This window comes from Callorhinchus milii, unplaced genomic scaffold (assembly GCF_018977255.1).
Source record: "Callorhinchus milii isolate IMCB2004 unplaced genomic scaffold, IMCB_Cmil_1.0 Scaffold5, whole genome shotgun sequence".
NCBI classification, from domain to species: domain Eukaryota; kingdom Metazoa; phylum Chordata; class Chondrichthyes; order Chimaeriformes; family Callorhinchidae; genus Callorhinchus; species Callorhinchus milii.
In genome coordinates this window covers 13,538,848-13,560,341 of record NW_024704746.1, presented here as the reverse complement: position 1 = coordinate 13,560,341, position 21,494 = coordinate 13,538,848, and the positions used below count along the sequence as shown (strand labels likewise).

General features: G+C 39.5%; 1 protein-coding gene across 1 annotated transcript in view; it reads right to left on the bottom strand.

Moving 5' to 3' along the window:
- The window catches only part of LOC103174755 (guanine nucleotide exchange factor VAV3), a 91,753-nt gene that overhangs the window by 36,391 nt on the left and 33,868 nt on the right, over positions 1–21,494 (bottom strand). The window contains exons 3-8 of the mRNA XM_007887296.2: positions 9,562–9,620; positions 7,733–7,798; positions 4,281–4,389; positions 3,022–3,114; positions 1,729–1,797; positions 863–966 (exon numbers count right to left, since the gene is read on the bottom strand). Of these exons, the coding sequence (XP_007885487.1) occupies positions 863–966; positions 1,729–1,797; positions 3,022–3,114; positions 4,281–4,389; positions 7,733–7,798; positions 9,562–9,620 (500 nt within the window). The remainder of the gene's footprint in view (positions 1–862; positions 967–1,728; positions 1,798–3,021; positions 3,115–4,280; positions 4,390–7,732; positions 7,799–9,561; positions 9,621–21,494) is intronic.

The window sequence follows — 21,494 nt, the reverse complement described above, 5'->3', positions numbered from 1 at the left end:
ATTAGGGAAGTGAAAATCAACAGGGTTCCTGCTCCTGATCCCTGTTCAGCAATCTCTGCTGGTTGTACATGTATGTGATGGAGTAGCAGTGGGCAACCAGCAGTAGTTGAACTGCATGCTAGCAAGAGTAGGGCAGGCTAGGAGCAGTGGTATAAAAAAAGATCATGACCACAGTGTGACACCGTGCCAATCTCTTCTGTTTGTTCACAAACTTTTTAAATAAGGGTCCCTGGCTTTTTGTGAAGGTACAATTGGACATTACATCAAAATTTCAATTTTATATACAGATGAAAGAATTAAAATAGATAATGCTGGGCAGGTGGGATGGAAATAGCTGCTCAAGTACACTGACGCACAATAGCCATTCTTACTCAGCACAGCTGACAAAGTTGTGGTTTTGGGCAACTGTTAGCAGCACAGCAAATATAAAACACATTTCTGGTGCTTACATAATCTGGCCACATTAGTGACTGAGATTGCAACATAGCACAACAATAAGTTATATTGCACCATAAGAACATGATTCTACTTTCTTGGTATCATTACTGAATCATATCAGTACCATCAAGGATAAGAGATAAACATAGCACAAACATTTCTTTAATATCCAATAGCTTTTCCACCTTGCAAAGCATCTTACAGCACACCTGAACAAGTGTTCAACTGTTCCAAAGTTGATTGTTTTCCTTCAAATTACCAATCAAGAGCAAATATTAAACTAAAATGTATTGTGTAATACTGGATGCACACTGCAAATATTTAACATTTACCATTATTCAATCAGTTGCCTACCCAGTTCTAATGATATTAAAACAAGATTTAAAATATTTTTATAAAGTATAGAAAATGGGAAAGATGTTACCTTTCTTTATAGTCAATGAATATTTGAAAGAGATTCTGGTCATTTTTAGTTATAATTGCATTTCTGATATCCACCATCAGGGCTTTGTGGACTTTAACTAGTGCCTGGGTAAATTGTTTCAGAAAAAAAATAAGATTTTAGTGCAGGTAAAATTATTACACATGTATCTTCACGTGCAGTATTTGAAGTCAATACATCAGTACGTTTTATTGAGAAACCTCAAAGTTCCAAAGTAGACAGTTCTGGATAATGCCGAGGTTGAAAAGTTGAGAGAATATAACGTATATTGAGGTATAGAGGTTAAAGGACTCCAATTCTGAAGTTTAAAATCTATTCATAAAGTTAATTATTTTAGTGAAAGAAAAGAACGTAAAGAAGTGTGGATGAGGAAACAAACACTTAGCTGCTTCTTTCACAGCCAAAGAAAAACCTGTGTTAATGAGGTCCTAACTCACACTCATCTCCCATGTTATTAGATAGATACTCCTACTACCTCAAACTTAACCAAACAAAATCTCCAAAATGGAATATTCATCCATCCAACGTCACAACTCATGTTGAGGCAAAATAATAGGGTTCCATGAACAGCAAAGCTGACACAAAAATATATTTAGGGATTGTTGGTCAGGACACCGAGAGAAACTCCTTTCTCTTTTCAAATAGTGCCATAGGATCTTTAACATCCACCTGAATAGGCAGATTGGACTTTGATTTAACATCTCATCTGAAGGACAGCGCTTCCAACAGTGAAACACACCCCCAGCACTACATTGGAGTGTCATCTTAGACTAATTTTTATAGGAATGCAAATTCATGTGCCTTTTTTTTGATAATTTCCACAATGATAAAGAAATAATTTCACTAACCTCAACGTTGATGAAAACTGTTTCAATATCTGCAGCAGATAAAAATCTTCTCAGCGGACACATAAAATACTGTAAAGTAAATTTTGGAGATATTGAACCTGTTGTCACATAATATTTGCGATGCAATATAGCAGGGTTATTTGAACATAAGTCCTGTAGCTCAGTGGTTAGAGCACTCGCTTTGCAAGCGAGAGACCTGAGTTCAATTCCAGGCAGGGCAAAACCTTGGGCAAGTTTCCTTACTCCACACAGAGCCTAATAATAATCCCTCCAAAACCCCAAAACAATAATAAATTGGTCATTTTCAATCTACGACTGTTTGTGGGACATTGCTGTGCGCAATTGGCTGCCGCGTTCGCCCACAAATATACAGTTAATTCATTTTACAGTGTGTTCTGTGAAGCGATTTGGGACGTCCTCCCAACGTGAAAAAGCGCTATATCAAATGCAAGAATTATTATTATTAATAGAGAATTCTCCTGATAGCATGCTATGATAGTATAAAGGACACAAGAAAACATTCTTTACTGGAAGAAAAAATGTAATGCAGAACAAATCACAAGGCAGTAACATAATAGATCCAGATGTGTACCACGCATTTGCCTCATTGTGTTCCAGGCAGCCTTACAAAATGCTCTCTGCTTGTGTAGCTCTTTAGTTAATGCACCATTCAGCTTTTCCTGCTTCCCTCCCTCATAATGTTTAGCATTTCCGTTTGATGGGCTTGTCAAGATGACCTTTTGATGCAGAGAATTCCAGACAATGGGTCAAGTCCTACTTTTCTGTGATACAGAGCTTTGAAACGCCAAGCAATACACTGTTTTACCCTCCTAAAACATTTCAATTAGTTCCAACAGCCAACCCTCCTCCAATCCCTTTATGGGTAAATTTGGTGCGTCTCTGAGCCTACAAATACTGGGAAGGTCTGAGATTTGATCTCCACTGTGAGTTAATGTTGATCAATATCAGCTGGCTGTCAGTGGTCATAACTTCCACATCCCCTGGGAAAGAGAAGGCAATAATTGTCTAGATTTCTAAATCCAGATTGGTATCCTGCAATCCCTAGTGATGCCATCCATCAATAGTATTGATGAAACAGTGACAACCCTCCCTAGAGTTGAATGGCCTATTGACATACACTATCCGTGCACTATACATGGTCAAAGTGGCACTAACTAGCTATCCTTCTTCGAACCATACCATACCCTAGTATGAGTCATTGGCTCCAGTAGGAAGGTCAGTGTAGAAAACCAGAGAAAATAACCGATGAAACATTATTTCCATATTACTTACTTTCTCTATAGACTCCAGAGTTTCTGTGTATTTTTCTTCTGTTTGTTTTATTTCTAATAGGCAGCAGCTCCGGATGTCAGTTTCTGTCAGCTTCTATATACAGTCGTCAGACAATGAGTTACACAAAATGCAATTCAACAGTAATTCAAAATATCATACAGGGGAATATCTCTGAATGCACAGTAGTAACATCGAGAACTATGTTAAAGGGATTTTGGCTATACAATGTTAATTCCTCTTCCGCTTTCCAGTCGAAATGTAACTGGAAGCCACAAAAAATAAATGTACTAATTTTATTGCACATCACTTCATTCTTTAAAAACAAATCAATGCTGTGTAAATGGAGACTCTTTCCAGTAACCAGAAGTACATCACGCTCACGTTGAAACTACACTCCAACATAATTTACTTGCAAATATCCGTAGTTCAAAGGGAATTCTAAGGAGAAATCCCATTAGAAAAAAACTGCTAATTAGATTCTATTCTTTTGAAGTAGCAGATCTATAAACTAGACACCTCATAAAAGGCATAAAGATGTTGGATTATTAGAATGCAAAAAAATTGTCCAATAATATTTTACTTTGAATTTGTAACATAGGGGAGGGTGTACTCATTAAGCCCAGTCAAAAAGCTTTGATTTTGCTAGAGAAAAAAATAACAGATTTGCTGAAATGCAATTTCAAAACTTTGTGTGTACTGACTATAGAAAATGATTCTTAACCTGGCTGTTTTACTTGGAAGGTGATTCACAAAAAGGCGTTTTTACCATATCTGAATTGTTTTCAATTTTAAAAAAAGCTTCTGCTTCACCTTTACGACTTCCACATCATAGCGCCATAAGACTGCCACAAAAGCAAACACGTAGTCAACAAATGTTCTTCTTTCACTTGTCCCCAAAAGATGTGTTAAAGCTGCATTAAATGACTCTCTGTTCTAGCATCCAATCTTGCGGAAGTAGCTGAATGCCACGGATTGTCACTACCCGGTAGAACATTAGAGACCAGGAACTAAGAACGTGGGAAATAATGACTACAAGCTTGTACACTACCATTCCACCACAATGTGCTGTGCTTTGGAGCAACTCAAACCGATCAGTGATAATTCATATATCATGGAACAGTATTATGACTGATTTATGAAACTGTGCAAAATAGAAAGATGGAATAATAAAATAGATTTCTATTTCTTGCTCTTATATTTCATTAAATAGTGTACGGTTTAATAAATTTAAAACCAAGTATTTGAAAAGACGATCATACAGGGGGTTGTGCTGCTTCTGCTTTCATTAGATCTTCGTACACTTCACCACCTTCATCCTCACCATATACACAGTCATATAGTTCATCGTCTTCATCCACTCCAGTTTCACTGCAAAAGAAGAGAGATTGCCTTCAGTATCTTGAATTGAATAGATGTGTATTAACAGGCTGTTAATTGTTCCTCCTTCAAACTTCTCCCTTTCTCTCCTGAGGGCAGGATCACGGTGACCAGAACACGACACAATACTTCAGATTTGGTCTGACCAAAGAGCACTTTCTGGGGAGTCTAAATCCAACACCTTTGTCAATGCAGTCAAGCATTCGGTTTCCCATATTTATTGCTGACTCAACACACTGGGACCTGGTGACGTGACCAAGGAGGAGTTGTCCATTGCCCACCTTCCTGAACAGAGGAGGCTTCCCTATGGGAGGCACAGTGGGCAGTGGGAAGCTAAAAATAAAAATGAGGATAAATTGTGTAATCATTTTTTTGTGTTTCCTTAAATGCTGTTCCTAAACTTGTTGGGAAACTTAAATATTAATCCTACCATGTAAAGCGCTGGAGTTGGGCTTTTTTGCACTTTTGGGTAATAACATGTTTAAATATAAGTGGCAGTGAATTTAGTGTTCCAAATAATGAGCCTGTCTTTTGTAAAATTAAATACCACCTACCATCAGTGATGAAAATCAGCTGTCAGGGGTCTAACTAGTTTTTTTTTAAGTGCCATTTTGCCCACACCTCCCGCAGGCAAAGATTCTGGCGCTCTTGCTAATCCATCCTGAATTTTCAAATCTTTGCACTTATAATAATCCTTGCATTTGATATTACACTTAAAATGCTTTAAAGCTTTGCAGCATTTCTGTAAAGTGTAGTGACCGTGCCATTTGTAACCAATGCTTTGTTTTCTGCGACAGGTCTTATTTGTCTCATCTCTCGCCCAGTGATTCCAGTTCTGAGGAAGATTCTCTCGCAAAATGATACTCCGGTTTCTCTTTCAGACAGACTTGTTGTGGATTTCTGTTTTTAGTTCAGCTTTTCAGGGTGGAATAGTATGTGAACCAGTTGCCGTCAGTATCCAGCCCCTAGGTTTTAGACTCACGTTTTGTTGCTCTTTGCCCTCTTTCAGCTGCTGAGATTGATTAGGAATAGCTTCCAGCCTTGAAGCAATCAGCAGCAGGAAACAGGATTTATATTTCCTGCTCCAACAATGTGCTCGCTAGGGGATGGAGAAGGCTCTGGCTGTATGCAATAATAAAGTGTATGTTCTTGGCTCTAAAAACCAGAACATGTATAGAACAGTGACTGCAATCATGTGTCATTTCTGAATTCAAATTACAATCTTTTGTGGGTATATTTAACACCCCCAATCTCCTACAAAAAAAACACCTTCTTTGAGTTAACATTTCCCTGCAAGTAGATATTAGCATTGAAAGTGAAAAGACCACTCCATACGTCAAGATGTTTTTTCCCACACTTCGTGCAGAGAAAAAAATGGTGAAAGAGACTTTTTTTCCCCCCATGTTTTTCGGAGAGTCTTATTGCAGGACCAGAAATCTCCAGGAGTAACAGCAAAAAGCCAAGGGTAGAGCGGAGGACTCGGGGGACAAGGAGGAGGCCAGACCTGGAGGAACGAAGGCAACGGGTACTGTTTTGAAGAGAAAGGAGGTCAGAGAGGTAGGGGGGTGCAGAGACGTGGAGGGATTTGAATACATGGGTGAGGATCTTGAAGTCGATCCTCTCTGGGATAGGCAGCCAGTGCAGTCTGGCAAGGACCGGGGTGATCAGGGAGCGGAGTTTGGTGCAGGTGAGAATGCGGGCGGCAGAGTTTTGAATGATCTGGATTTTATGGATGGTGGTGGATGGGAGACTGGTGAGAAAGGCATTAGAATAGTCCAGCCAAGAGGTGACAAAGGCATGGACTAGGGTTTCAGCGGCTTTCAGAGAGAGGTATTGGCAGAGACGGGCGATGCGTCAGAGGTGGAAGGCGGTGCTGGTGAGGGACCGGATGTGGGAAGGAAGGATAATTGGGGGTCGAACCTGACGCCTAGGTTGCATACGGGTTCGGAGGGTTTTAGGGGGAGGTTGGGTAGGTGGAGGAGGTGGGAGCCGTGAGATTTTAGATGTTGACGAGAGCCAAAAAGTATGGCTTCCGTCTTGTCAACATTCAGCTGAAGGAAATTTGCACTCATCCAGCCCCTGAGATCTGACAGGCAGGCTGACAGAACATCAGGGGACTGGGGGTCACAAAGAGATGTGGCAAAATAGAGTTGGGTGTCGTCCGCATACATGTGGAAATGTACCCGATGTCTGCGGATTACATCCCGAAGAGGGAGCATGTAGATCAGAAAGAGGAGGGGGCCAAGGATGGGGCCAAGGACATTGTATAATTTAAAATCAGTTATCTTGGCACACCAAACAAAAATAAGCTCAGAAATGATACCTAAGTTCCTTAACTGTACTACATACATTTTGGAAATTTGATAAGACACTCCATTTTGATACATTTTTATAAAAATTAAATAAATCTATAAACGGACTGCATAGAACAATCCTACACAGAAACACCATTCATCCCAACTAGTTTGTGCCTGTGTTTGTACTCAAACTGAGTTATAGTTAAATCACTGCACAGGACCTTTCAGTTAAGGCTCCTGAGTACCTATTATGGCAGGAAAGGTTTACGTCCCCAGATGCAAAACCCCTCAGCCGCTCTCGTTTGTGAATTTTCCTAAGGTCACAGCAATTGTATTAACTGTTAATCAAAGGTCCTGGTCGTAACATTGTGGAACATTTTAATCTTTTCTTTCTTCACACTGGGATTGGAAATTGTGCAAGGAGGGAGGGTGGGAGGGCATCTCCATTAGCCACTATTTAGAAAGCACAGATGGTCGCTTGTAATATGATGCTGTTCAGAGGAGAATGAGAACAGCAGTGTAGGTTGTCCACATGCTGCTTTAAGCAGTTCAAGACGCTTCATTTGTGCTCAGAGGCCACGCAGTATTAGAAGTGTGTTTAGTGAGGTAGTGGAAGGGGAGAGGAGGTGTCGGAGGACCAGTAATAGATTGTTGGATGTGGCTGCTGAGGACACTCGGACAAAGCCACAAAGGAATGTGTGGAAATAAAGACAGAACCAGAGAATGACAGAACGTGAAAAACCAAAGGATACAGACAAAGCAGAGGGATAGCAGCAAATAAACAGAGAATAAAAAGTGAACAAAGAGAGAGATACAAACATACAAAGCTAACAAGCACAATTTTTTAAAAAAAATCAGTTCCAGGCAAATATTAGGTCCTGGCAATATATCAATAATTTCCATATTTAATTAAACGTTCATTTTAAAGATGACATGTATTTTTTCTTGTCTCTCAGTTTTCATTTGCTGCTCTTTTGTTTTCCTCTGGACAGTATTATTCAGAAGAAATAATCAAAATGATTGAAGTTAATACGTACTCTAATAGGTCGGCTAAGGTCTTGTAGACATCTTCATCGGCCACACTTTCCTCAGTTGGGAACGGCCTGAAAATAAAATGCACGTAGGAAAATAACAGATAATATGAAGTAATAAACTCACGGAGGACTTCAAATGATGCATTAAAAAGAGCAAACCTTGAGCACTGTATAACCATATCATGAATCCCAACAGCACAGTTATATCTTTGACACCTTTCCCATAAATCTGTATTATGGGACTTTACTACACAGTAGTAAATGTACTGTGTACATTTCAATCTGGGTCATTTTGTGTTAGTAGTTATATCTTGCCAGACAGTCATATGGTACAAAACCTGCAGGCTCGCACTGAAATAATAAAAACAACTCGCACTTGATATAACTCCTTATCATGTCATCAAACATCTCACAGCAGGTTTGCTGTCAGCCGGTTTGTGAGCAACAATATCCTACAAACAGCCTTCTTGGAGTCTTGGGCAGGATATTAGGAGAGGAGAAATTACCTTCCCCTTCCTGCTTTTGAACAGTGTTGGGGATTATTTAATATTTAATATCATGTTGCTAATGGGGCTGCCAGTTGCACACAGAGAAAGTTAAAAAGCAGTTTCTAAACTGACTAGTGGCAGAGCGGTGAAAATCAATCTGGGTTGCTTCACCCACTGATTTTTCACCCAATGTCTCTGAGAAGGTACCATGTTTCCACTCAGCAGGGAACTGAATAGGGATTGTGAATTCACGGTGGTGGGTGATTAGAGAAGAAACCAGGTTCTGCTGCCCTTCAATAATTTGTACTCCAAGGCAGGGTAGAAATCATTGGAATAAAATCCACTGTGAAAACGGCACCAAAAAACTAACTTCCGTTAATGACTCCTACTCTACGGTGTTTGGTGAGAAATCAGAATTGAATCTGACCATTGTACTTTTTTTTAAATCAGAAAAGAAATATTATTTTTGACTTGAATTCTTTTGTTTTATTAGATACTGAGTTTTGGATGTCACTTATCCTGGCTTCACTTTCTTGGTGTGAAGCCAGAAAGATGTGGGAGCCTGAAATGTGAATTATCACTCCACCCACATCATTTGAAGGCCAAAACTATGTATCAGTGGCCTGGGCCTTTTGTGCATTAATATTTTGGCCACACATCAACACCTCGTATATATGTGTGAGCACCTGGGCAAGCATACAACATTATGCAGCGCAAAAATGCCTTTGTTAGCTCTGCAATGCTTATCACAAAGTTCTGCACTTTCATGAATATAAAATTCTCATTGGCAATGAGTGTTATTTCAATCTTCAAAGAGTCATGGCACAGTTTAAAGTTCATCTTTATTTGTTTCTTCTGTGGTGTCTTAAATCATTTATCTGTCGTCCAAGAAGCATTTGTACGTCTTAAGCTGTCTACAAGTAATACTCACTTGTCGAAGGTGTCACAGGCTTATTTTAGGGTGACACCCTCTCAATCAGCAACAGCTTTTGACCGCAGCCAATGTGCTAAGTCGCAGGTACAAACAACCTCTCCCAGGAGGTCTCAGTACTAGTGCCATTTAAGAGACTAGGGACACAAACACTAGCAGTATTATACTGTCCATCTGCCATACGTGCTGTGCAAAAGATGTCACAATAGCAGCAGAAACCCACAGTATCATGGCTGTGTTAAAGAAATCTCCCCAAACCAGTTGACGTAACTACACAATATACAGGAACATGTTGATTGTGGTGGCAGGAGAACAAAGAATTATCTTGTCTCATCTGCGCTTGATTTGTACCAAAAAAAGCAACTGATACATGTAACAGAACCTAAATTATGAAAATATATTCTAGCACTTACCTTATCCCAGTAGTTTGTGCTATTAATGTGTGGGACAACTTTGATAAAGTCTCAATAACCTGTAAGAAGAATTTAAAAAAGGCATTATTAAATCGTCAATTTACCAACAGGTATAAATAATCCTCTATTTATTCTGGCAAAATCTTATAATAATTTAAAAGTCTATATTAAATCCCCAGTTAACTTCAGTTCCAGGGAAAACAGCCCAATTTTCTTTGAACCTGTCACCATAAATATAACTCCACATTCCTGGTGTCAACCAACCAGGGTCAAACCATGCACCTTGGGCTATCTATCAAACATGAAAGGTGCTATATAAATGTAAATTTGTTGTTGTATTATCCAAAATCAGACTCTGTGACCTAAATACCATCTCTCAATCAGTTTAGTAAAACTTCTCTGTGCTGAATACAGTGTTTGAATATTTGAATACAGTGTAACAACAACAAAATTACATTTGTAAAGTGCCTTTCATGTCGGGAGGACGTCCCAAGGCGCTGAACAGTCGAGGATCAGGAGACGAGCGTGAGGAGACGAGGTTGGGTTGAGGGAGGGCAGAGAGGTAGGAGGGCAGGCAGAGAGGCTAGGAGGATGGCTAAAGCCACGGTCAAAAAGGAGGGGTCTTGAGTCATGCCTTGAAGGAGACAAGGGAGGGAGCAAGGTGACTCAATGAATTACTTTGCTACTATTAGAATTGACAAGCACTCAACAGAGAACAGGGTGACACTTGGGCCAATTGGGGTTAATTCATCAATCGTACTCAATTCTGATCACTTTTGCTTTGGGCTGTGCGCCATTATTTTCTCCAACTGCTGTATGTTTCTCTGTTGAACCAGCAGGTGGCAAGCAAGCAGTCTGTGGTAAGCGGCACAATAACAGAGGACAGTATATTTTGCTCATTTGATTCTTTTTATGTTCCCGTGTATGACATGAATTCGAAGGTCACTGTGGCAACACTTAACTTCCATTAGTTAAAATTGAATTTTTAGTATTTTCTTAAATAAAATAATCTTATTGCACCCTATCACTGCTAAAATAATCCTTACATTTGATAAGAGAGCCTTTCACATCAGGAGAACGTCTCAAAGCACTTCACAGAATTTACTGTAAAGTGCAGTCACTACGCATTTTGTAGGTGAGCAACAGTAGTCAATTTGCACATAGCAATATCACACAAACAGCCACAAAGTACATGATCAATTTTATTTCAGGGATTGTTGGCCAGAACACTGGGAGAAACTTTTCAAGAAGTACCATGGAATCTTTAATGTTCGCCTGACAGGCAGATGGGACCTCAGTTTCACGTCTTCCAAGGGGTTCGACTTTCAGATGCTCACCTTCAACTATAAATCCCTATATTTCTCCTACCCCACACTTCTGCTTGTTCCCTCTATCCCCTTCCCTTTTTTTTTGGTGTATTACCTGAAGACTCAGCTATCTACATTTAGATGCACTCTGTTCATCCTGACCCTCGTCTAAACAGCAGGTTCAACTCTTAAAAGTTGAGGTTAGCCGGTATTCTGTGAACTGGAGCTGAAATGCTGAGATCTGTGGGACGGCCTGCTCGATAGCCACAACAAGTTTCAGTGGTTAGAGCACTCGCCTTGCAAGCGTGAGACCTGGGTTCGATTCCCAGCAGGGCGAAACCTTGGACAAGTTTCCTTACTCCACACACCTGATAATAATCCCTCCAGAAAAAAAATACAATAATAAAATTGGTCACTTCAATCCACGACTGTTTGTGGGACTTTGCTGTGTCCAATTGGCTGCCGGATTTGCCCACAAAACATGCAGTCAATTCACTTTACAGTATATTCTGTGAAACGCTTTAAGACATCTAGAAGGTGTGAAAAGCATTATAACAAATGCAAGGATTATTATATCAAGAGGCTTTGGGCCCAACCATTTACTTTTAGTTGGGTGAGTGTTCAGTCTCAGGCAGTTATTGACTGGGATGATAACAGAAGAGAATTTGATGATGTTCTAATTATTACCAGTGCTGAATACAATGCAAAACATTGCATTTTTCACCCCTATCTCCTCTAATGGTATTTCCCGGCAGTTTTTTCATACCTTTTAATCTTGGTTAAGTGGTTTAGTGTCATTTGAATCCCAAGATTTGACTTCAGTCTTGAAATCATTGCCTTTTGTTAGATCTTTTTATTATTTATTTATAACATAGAGCAGACGGCTTTGGATTCAATACATCATTTACTCTGAACATGTTCAGCTCTGTTTCTCTGTCCATTTAACATTGCTTGTCAGGAAATGCTTTTTACCGTCTTCCAACTCTGGTACTGATAGATAAAAACATCTACCTCTTCTCACTGGCTTAAGAAGCAAATTGACAGAAGTTGATATTTTGACACGTATTCTTAATGCTGATTTTTGAAGTACTGCCATTTCAGTGACTAACACGTTTCTAAGGTAACTGATAGCTGAGAGACACACACAGTGTGACATTGTTAAGAGGTTGTGAAATATATGCATAATGCATAAAATGCTTAATTGATTTAGGGATAGCATCAGAATACAGCTGATAGCTGTCCATTGGATTCTGGTTTCAGATAGAAGTGTCAACAGTTTAAGCTTTGTGGCATGTTGCTTAAAATGGATTAGAGTGATGACGGTGTCCTTGGGCAAATACTGCAGCCCCCACCTGTGTCATCACATGTCTGATAGTAACCTTCAGTCACTGCCATCAGGAATTACCCACACACATCTGAACTAATGATTTATATTCAGTGTCTGGTTCAGGGCTTTAGCAGAGATTCAGTGCGTTGGTAAGATGCCAAGGCTTTGATGCTTGGTCCCCCTTGGTAGCGAAACACATTCTTCGCCAGCTGCTAGCAGTCATCTCATCCCGTACAATCCCAATCTTTTAAAAAAACTGCAGACCAACGTTCATGTTCACCAGCTGCAATTTCAATCCCGTTCTCCCTCTTCCTTTCCACTCCCTACCCCCACCACTTGGTCACGATGGCAGCCCAAAAGCCTCAGAGCTAAGTATCCATGAAACTCTGGCATCTGAAAGGTGGATTTGTTACCGACCTGCACAGCCAGTCACTGCAACAATATCCAGGCTCCAGCAGCATCTGTCTGGAGAGATCCCTCCAGGCCAGTCAAAAGAACTGTCTCCCACTGAAATGAATGGAGCTGCTGATAATATACAATACCATCAGCTCAGGACATGAGTGGTGATCTCCATGGCAATAAAAACAAACTAACCAAGCTAAAATGTCTCCTAGAAGGTAGAAGACAGCCTGTTCCAATTGTTAGCTTTGTGCAGAAAGTAACCCTTGTTCTTTTCCGCCCCCCTTAAAAACTCATCAATTCTGAGTCTAAAGCAAAAGCATTGAGTACTATGCAGGGTGTCACAATTTGACTATCTAACATTTCATCTAGAGTTAGCCAGCGTTCTTAAGTTGCTTTAAAAATGATTGTTGGCAATTCAAGATGGATTGAAAAAGATTAATAAATAAATAAATTATGATCATTTGTCATTCCATTTTTCCTGCCAAACACCAAGGTCAAACAGGGGATGAATGACAGGTCACAAAAAAGCAGAGCAATCAATTCAAAGAGTGCAGCCGATTGCAAATCATCTGTTCGACAAAAGCAAGTGGTGTGCCAGCAGCTACAACGCTTGCAACCTCGAGACATAAAATATCACTCTGACATTTGGCGCTTTTTGTTAGATTACAAGTTACATTCACAGCAGATTCAAACACAACCCTGATCTGTTGGAATCTTATTGATAACACTAAACACTAAAACAGGACTCAGTAAATGAACGCCTTTCAAAATTCCCTTCCTTTCTCTTTCTGCATTTATGGGTTTGTCAGCTTTTAAGGTGACTTAGATGGTTTGGTTCCCTTAACGATAAACTAGGCCATTAAATGCACCAGGGATTTGGAATCCCTCACAATCTTAGGTTTTCTGTACAATTTGGATGGTGTGCTGAAAACAATTTACTCTGCCCATAGGCAGCTACAACTCTGGGAATATTTTTATTGATCCAAATTCAGCACTTAAAACTGTGGATTTCTAAGTCTGTTGTGGGTTTCAGGAGCAAAGTAGACATGCAGATGAAAGAAAATCAGCTTTGAACAGCTCTGGAAGCTGTTTCAGACTCAGTTGGCTCCTGTGTTGCAAATTTCAATGATTCTATGATCTAATTTTCTCCTGAAAAATTTTCTCCATTCATCTTACTAGCCAAGTGTGTGATTGGGGCAACATGTATTCTTGCAAAATAATAAAGATTACTCATTTTAATTGCAAAAATATTGATCTAAATTAATTGAGAGTACACTGTTTTCCATCGGGCTCCCTCTTCTCGAGGAGTACAAAAATCACGCCAGATGTTTCACGTACATCTCTTTCTTATGACCATTTCCCTTTAGAAGTCAGTTAATGGGCTGCAACTTTCATAACGCGTTCAAGATTTCAGCCTCTGCCTTCGGTTTGACAATTCTAATTGAAACGAGTGCCGTTGAGCAAGATTTGGGCAACTTTGCAGCCGCTTGCAAAAGAAATAACTTCCTCTTTGTCAAATTGCCAACATTTTCAATCCACACATTAACCTTCTAAAACGATGGCATATTGTCAAACACAGGCAGTGGGCAGAACATGTATCGAAATCATGGTTAGATATTCCAAGAAGAAAGTTAAATCACAAACATAACTGAAAGCTCTAGTGGAGAGCCGACAATGTTTGAAAATTCAAACACAACAAATTTCAGTGGTTTAGACAAAAAGGTCAGGAAAATATGGGGCCCAATTCATCTCATGCAAGCTGGCTGGAAAACATCTGAACAATGTTCTGGCTAAGAACAGTCTGAACCTCGATACCTTTAAATCAGTTCCATATAAATCTAACAAATTGATGCTGACTATTTCAGGAAATGTGCTCGAGATGAAGGATAACGTGCCTGGGAAATCTAAAACTGTTTTCTTGCAACCACTGAGAACCATTAAAGAATGGGACAGAGTGGGTGTGATCAATGACAATACTCTGTTACACAGACAATAAATCCCACTTTGCCCCCACAACCCCCCAAAATAACTACACTCCCCCACCATGTGTGTCCACATAATCTCTTTCCTTATGTTGGGAGGATGTCCCAAAGTGCTTTATTCTGCTAGCTCTTTAGCACCTCTAAATTGAATTCAGTCATTCACAGACACTTACAATTCCGATAGAGTGTGGAGATCATTTTTGCTTAGAATTGGATTTGAATTCAAAACCCAAAGATATTGAATAAAACCAAGAAGGTATTGCCCAATTTAAAATTATTTTTAGAGGCATGAAATGCATAACTGCACAAACATGACCTAAAGTCTTCGTTACCTCATATTGCTGGAGCAGACACAATTTATTTCATCTACTGAGTCTGTAATGTGTTGGGGGGTGATAGTGGGATTATCTTGGTTGGCACATGCAGTGTGGAAAGCTCTGTACAATTTCTCAACAGGAAACCTTGTCTAAATATTTGCAATTTCAAGAAACAATGGTTCCAGCACATCAAGGTTTATAAACAGCACATTCTCCCAACGTGAAAGCATTATATAAATGTAAATTTGTATTGTATTGTATGATACAGCCACCAATTTGGTTCACAAGATCAGGTTTATCCAATACAATATTTTGTCATTAGAGCAACAAACTTAGGATGTTCAAACTTTTTTTAATTTTTGATTAGTTTTACTCTATCCTTCAGTCTGGCTCATCGATGATACTGTATTAACCTTCCTGTCCAATATTAGGTGCCTGAGAATAAGCCCTTGCAAACAAGCTACGTATATAATATAGCCTAACTTTGCCCTTAATATTTGAAGACATTTTATTTTTACTGTCAACAGAATCAATGTGAGAGTGATTATCGTTTAAGCCTGTCTGATGTTATAGCTGCTTAAAGTCTCGTTGTCAGTGTAAAATTGAAAAGTTGAAGATATTAGGCTTTCTTTTGACAATTAACAGGACTATAATTTAAACTAGAGATTATGAGTTTCTGCTGCCTCAATCCTCTTCATGTAAAAGACAAACAGTACCTTTTATGGACATTCAGCTCAGCATGAGTCAGAGTCATTCTGCTACAGAATATCCTAGTTGCTGTTATAAAAGATTAAATTAATGATCAATATTACTTTCATGATACCAATTATTCTATTCATGGCTGAGAACAAGAAAATATTTTACATTGCAGCTATTAATTGGGATCGTCCCCTATCTTGCCCTAAGAGTGAGCTATGAAAACAACCCACTGATTGTCTACAGTTGACATTAGTTCCCACAAAACATACATCTTTGAAGAATTAATTCTACCTCCATTTATTTCCCAGTGGCAAAAGTTGAAATATAACCACAGGATTTGTTTAATATCTATGAATATTGTTAATCTGCTAATTAATAAAACATAATATATTTATTGCCAGTTGAATTCCATGATGGATACATCTGGGAAACTATTAATTAAAGAAATTGAGCTGCATCTCCTCTCAAGAGACTGTTAATGAACACCAATATTGAATATTGCCTACTCTGTAGTTCTTCAGTGTGTGAATAGTTCTGAACACTGAAAATACTGTTTCTCTGTTCCCCCTCCCCACCACTTTTCTCCTGAGCCTCATGCTCTCCTCACGCAAGATCCCTACATGTGCACTTTCCACGGGAGTCACTGGATAGTGTTCATGAGCAAGAACACTTGCTGATTTCCCCTCCTCCTCACACAGCTAGAAACCAACTCCAGTGCCCTATGAGGTCTAGCAGAGATTAGGTGACCCAGCAAAGACCAAGAATCAAGGTTGGGTCATCAGTGGCTCCTAAGGCTCAGTTCCAAACTGCCCTGTGCACTGATTGATTAAATCATTCAATTAGCCTGTTTTTTAAGCATTTCTTAATTTGTTGTCATTGAGTGGGAGAGTCAGGTAGTGGAACCAAATCAATTTAACAGGTGTTTCTACCAAAGTTAAATATTTATAATTGTCACATTTATTTTATGGGTTGTTTTTCTTCCCCAACTGTTGTCTTTAATAAATACATTTGAAAGTTGGACAGAACTTCCGAGCATTGGGTTTATCTGTACAGTACTTTTGGAGGATCTAAATTTCTGGCCCATCAGTTCTACTATATCTAATCCTAGCACACTTGTTAAGATACTAGGAACATAATGATTAATGGTCTTGTATTTTGGATTTGCTAACCTGGAGGCCCTGAACGGCATCACAGGAAGCTTCGCAGTACTGTACTATGCCTGTGATCAGGAAAAATATGAAACATTTAAAAAGATGCAGAGTAAAATGCTATCAAGCTAGATAGTGTACCACCAATATTTTTCATATTATTTTGAAATTGTTTCTCTTTTGGCAGATAATGTTTTTGAATCAAAAGGGTGACATTTAACGTAATGCTAACTACTGTCACAGAAATTTGCACCAAATCTACTGGCCTGCTACATGTCTCCAGCCTGATCCACCCCACCATTGTGGGGGGAGTAGCTATCAGTCATTCTGACCCCACTCTCTGGACCTCTATTGCAGAGTCTTCCTTGCACCCTCCACTCCTACCTTAGATCCCATCTCTTCAATTGCTATTTCAGTTCCCCCCACCCACCAGCAGTTTATGTGAATCATTTTCAGTATCTAATGCTGTGAAATACAGTCAACCCTATGATAACACCATGATTTGGGTCCGTAAACCCAGACTCCTGATTATAATGAAGTGTATTTAAAAAATGTGCGCCTTCTACGTCACTGGGTCACTGCTACCCCACATCCGTGCCATGTCCCGTTCCTCCACCTCCGCAACATCGCCCGGCTCCCCCACTGTGTCACACCCCAGGCCGCCGAGACCCTCATACACGCATTCATAACATCCAGGCTCGACTATGCAAACTCCCTGCTTGTCGGCCTCCCCAACTCCTCCCTCCATAGGGTGCAGATTATCCGGAACATCATCCTCTCCCACACCAAGCTCTGCGACCATCACCCCCATCCTTGCCCGACTCCATCGGCTTCCCATCACACAGAAGATTCAGTTCAAGATCCTGGTCCTCTCCTTCAAAGCCCTCCACGGCCTGGGTAGGTGTATAGCACTTCTAGTAAACCAAGCTGCCAGAGAACACCCACACTATAAACAGTGACCCATAATAACAGGGTCTGTCCTGTAACAATAATTAAAAATTCACTTAAACCACAATCATAAAGTCGTAACTGTTCAACCTAAAATTAAGCAGAAATTTAGAAATTTTATTTCATTCAGTTCCATATTTTCCTGCAGTGGGAAATGTGTCCATTTAAAAAATATATATTTTCCTCAAGCATTTTGCATCACTAGTCCCTAAAGAGTCATGAGAATAATGTCACAATTACTAAACACAAGGTTACATTCATAAATAATTTAAATAAACCAAACTTGCATTCACTGTGTTTTTCACATCCTCATTTTAACTGACTCACTGAAGTCTGTTAAAATGCAACTCCTGCAACTGGATAACAGGAATCTAGCTTTTCAGTGTAAAATGATTCAGTTTGTAGGATTTCACAATCTTAAGATGGTGCAGAATTTTGGAAAATTGTTAACTTCAGTGAATTGCTTTTGGTCAGCTAGGTGTCTGACGCATGTGGAAACCCATCATCATACTTAAGAGTATCCCAAACAGACAGAGTGCCACATATGCATGTCACCTATGCATGGAAATGTCCCTGGGTCTGGAATGAAATGTGCACTCTCTCCCCAGAATTATGTACACTGCTTGTCTAATTCTGGAAAGTATTAGGCTCAGAATGGCAACGGCCAATGTATACACAACCCAGAGTATGTCGTGAATTGCTGCTGAAGTTTAACCAACTAAAATGGCACAGCTTGCCATTGCGAGCACTATCTGGCAAGCTTCCCGTGACATATGCAACTAGGACCAGCCATTAGCACTTTGGCTCTAGGGTTAACAGCAGCCTAATGGGAATAATTCCTGCCTCTATTGAGTGACTGGTCTGTCCCTCCGAGTTCTGAATCAGGTCAGTTGATCTGTCATCTACCGTGCCTTGCAGACCTACCTGGCTCAGGACTATACCTAGACTGCTACAAAAGATCAACTTGATTCCAACATTCAGTTACCAAGCACATCACCTTGGGGGCTTAATTTGGAAGTCAGTTCTTTTTAAGAAAAATTGCAGAAAACACAATTTCAAATTAAGACTGAATTTAAGAATCTTCCACAATTCTGTACCATCTTAATTCTTTTACGACAAAATTAAGACTAGGTGGAATTTCAGGCTTCAGAATGTTAGATATGTTGACTATTTATATATTTCCTTTAGTGTACAACATTGAAAAAAAAGTATCCGTTTCTCTCAGAGGCACAGATGTTAAGTGGAGCCACTTCCTTACAGATACACGATAAAGACCTGCAGAATATCCCTCAATGGGTTGACCTCAAAATTATACAGTTGCAAAAGGGTTATGGTCAGTGCTACATGTGTGTTATAAAATGCATCCCACAAATTGTTAAAATGCACTCAGTTTCTACTATAAAGTAAAGTATTTTGTGCCCGTTTTGCCCACAAAATGCACAGTTGTTCCACTTTACAGTATATCCTGTGAAGCACTCAAAGTGCTTCACAGGATAATGTAATGTGATAAGGCGCTATATCAAATGCAAGGGTTATTATTATTAAACAGTAAAACTATGGAGAAACTCTTGGTGTTAGCTACAAGAGTCACATTCTTCCATTATGGAGAAGTGCAGGATAGTTGTGAAGTCCTGTAGCATATTGGTTAGACTCGCCTCGAGAGCGAGAGACCTGGGTTTGATTACCGGACAGGGTGAAACCTTAGGCAAGTTTCCTAACTCCAAACACCTCTGTTTATCTGGTAGCAAGTAGGAACCCGGATGTTAGTGAATTGGCAGATTGCTTTTCCAGGGGTAATAATTCCATCCAAAAAAAATAATTTGGTCACTCAATCCACGACTGTTTGTAGAACACTGCTGTGTGCAACTAGTTGCCACGTTCTGCCCACAACATATACAGTCAATTCACAGTATATTCTGTGAAGAACTTTGAGGCATCTCGAAGATGTGATAAGGTACAATATCAAATGCAAGGATTATTATTATTATAGTTGCTTTCCTGTTTCAAAATACGACATTGCATCTTTAATATCTACTGAACAGGCAGACAGCACCTCAAGTTAATGTGCCAACTAAAAGTTGGACCAAGAGGCCCACATGCAGCACTTCACTGAAGTGTAAGCTTGGACTGTGAGCTCAAGCACCGACATTGGGCTTGAACACACAACCTTCTGAGCCGGAATAGTAAATAATAAAGCTGGATACCACTGTCTTGACACTGAGTGAATTTATAATACAAACAGCCATAAAATCATCAGCTTGATAGCGCTTTCTTTCTAACCATGAAAGGTCGCAGAAAGCATTAGTTTAACTCTGACACAAAGTTACAATAAAGCTTGGCACGAAACAAAGAGCACAGTCCACTCCAAAGATTCGGATCAGTTATATGATAATTGAATTTGCCAGCATTTGCTGTTAGGAACTGATATCTAGGTTCTGTTTATGAATGCAACTTTTAGTGAACCATGTGAAAACAGGTAACATCAGGTAACAGGTTAAAAAAAAAAGCATCTTGATAGCCACTTGATCTTTTCTTTTTTTCATCCAACCTCAGTTGCTACTTTAACAATTTGCACCCTACAATCTCATCGCAGCATCAGGCTATTTCTTAAAAAAGACCAGTATCCTGCTAGAGGAGAGCAGGATGCTGGTCTTATTTTAAAAATGTGTGACCTTCCTCCAAACACATTTCAGCAACTGACAACCCTCGGTGTAAAGATAAGATTTCCTGGAATTTGTCCTAAAGTTGCACTTTACCAACCCTGTGACTTCTTCTTGTTCTGCTACTTCAACACATCTGAAAATATTGTTCAGGGTTTATTTCCTTAATCTTATTTAACATCTCATTGTCCCATTTACCATTTTATGAAGCATCACTGTATAGCAGGAAATCTTACAAGTCTTATAGTGTGACTGCTCCTGCACAGTGTTTATAAATCATTTGGAGACATTCGAAGCATCATAGAATTATACAGCATAGAAGGAGGCCATTCGGCCCATCGTGTCCATGCTGGTTCTTTGAAAGAGCTGTTCAAACTAATCCCACTCCCCAACTCTCTCCCCTTAGCCCTGCAAATTTATCCTCCCTAAATATCTATCTACTTCTCTTTGAAAGTTGTTATCGAATTGGCTTCTACCACCCTTTCAGGCAATGCACCCCAGATCCGAACAACATTCTCCCAACGTGAAAGCTGCTATATAAATGTTAATTGTTGTTGTGACTTGTATGTGTGCACAATGCTGAATTATTAGCTTTATCAGCTTTTGTATACATGAATTCAATTCAACTAAATTGAGAATACGCTGAGTATTTCGATAGTGGAGATTATTTGTTAGACTGGATGTGGTTAGAGTCAATAAGTTAAAAAAAAGCATCATCTGATCTGTTTTTTTCAGCCAACCTCAGTTGCAACTTTAACAAGAGCCGGCATTAGATGGTGCCCAATACAATGCCGTTTCATTGTTAAAGTAAGGATGGCCCGTGGTAATGATCTATTAAACAAATCAGTTTCAACTGTGCACTTCTTCCCATGTTGACTGATTCTGGTGTGCTTGTTTAAGCCTTTCTTTCCATTTTCTCAGAGTGTACTCATCAAGCGCAGATTTAAGTTTGGAGCTGAGGTGGATGGTTGCGGTTATATTGTACAGAGGCCATGGTTGCATGTCTAAGAAAAATATATTTTCTGTTAATTCTTGATTCAAACCACAACATATGCACTCCAGCCATTAAATCATCTCATGTATTAAGCCAAAGGAATAAAGTTCCAAAAGGTTAATACTTCAAGAGTTATTCTTTTATTTTTC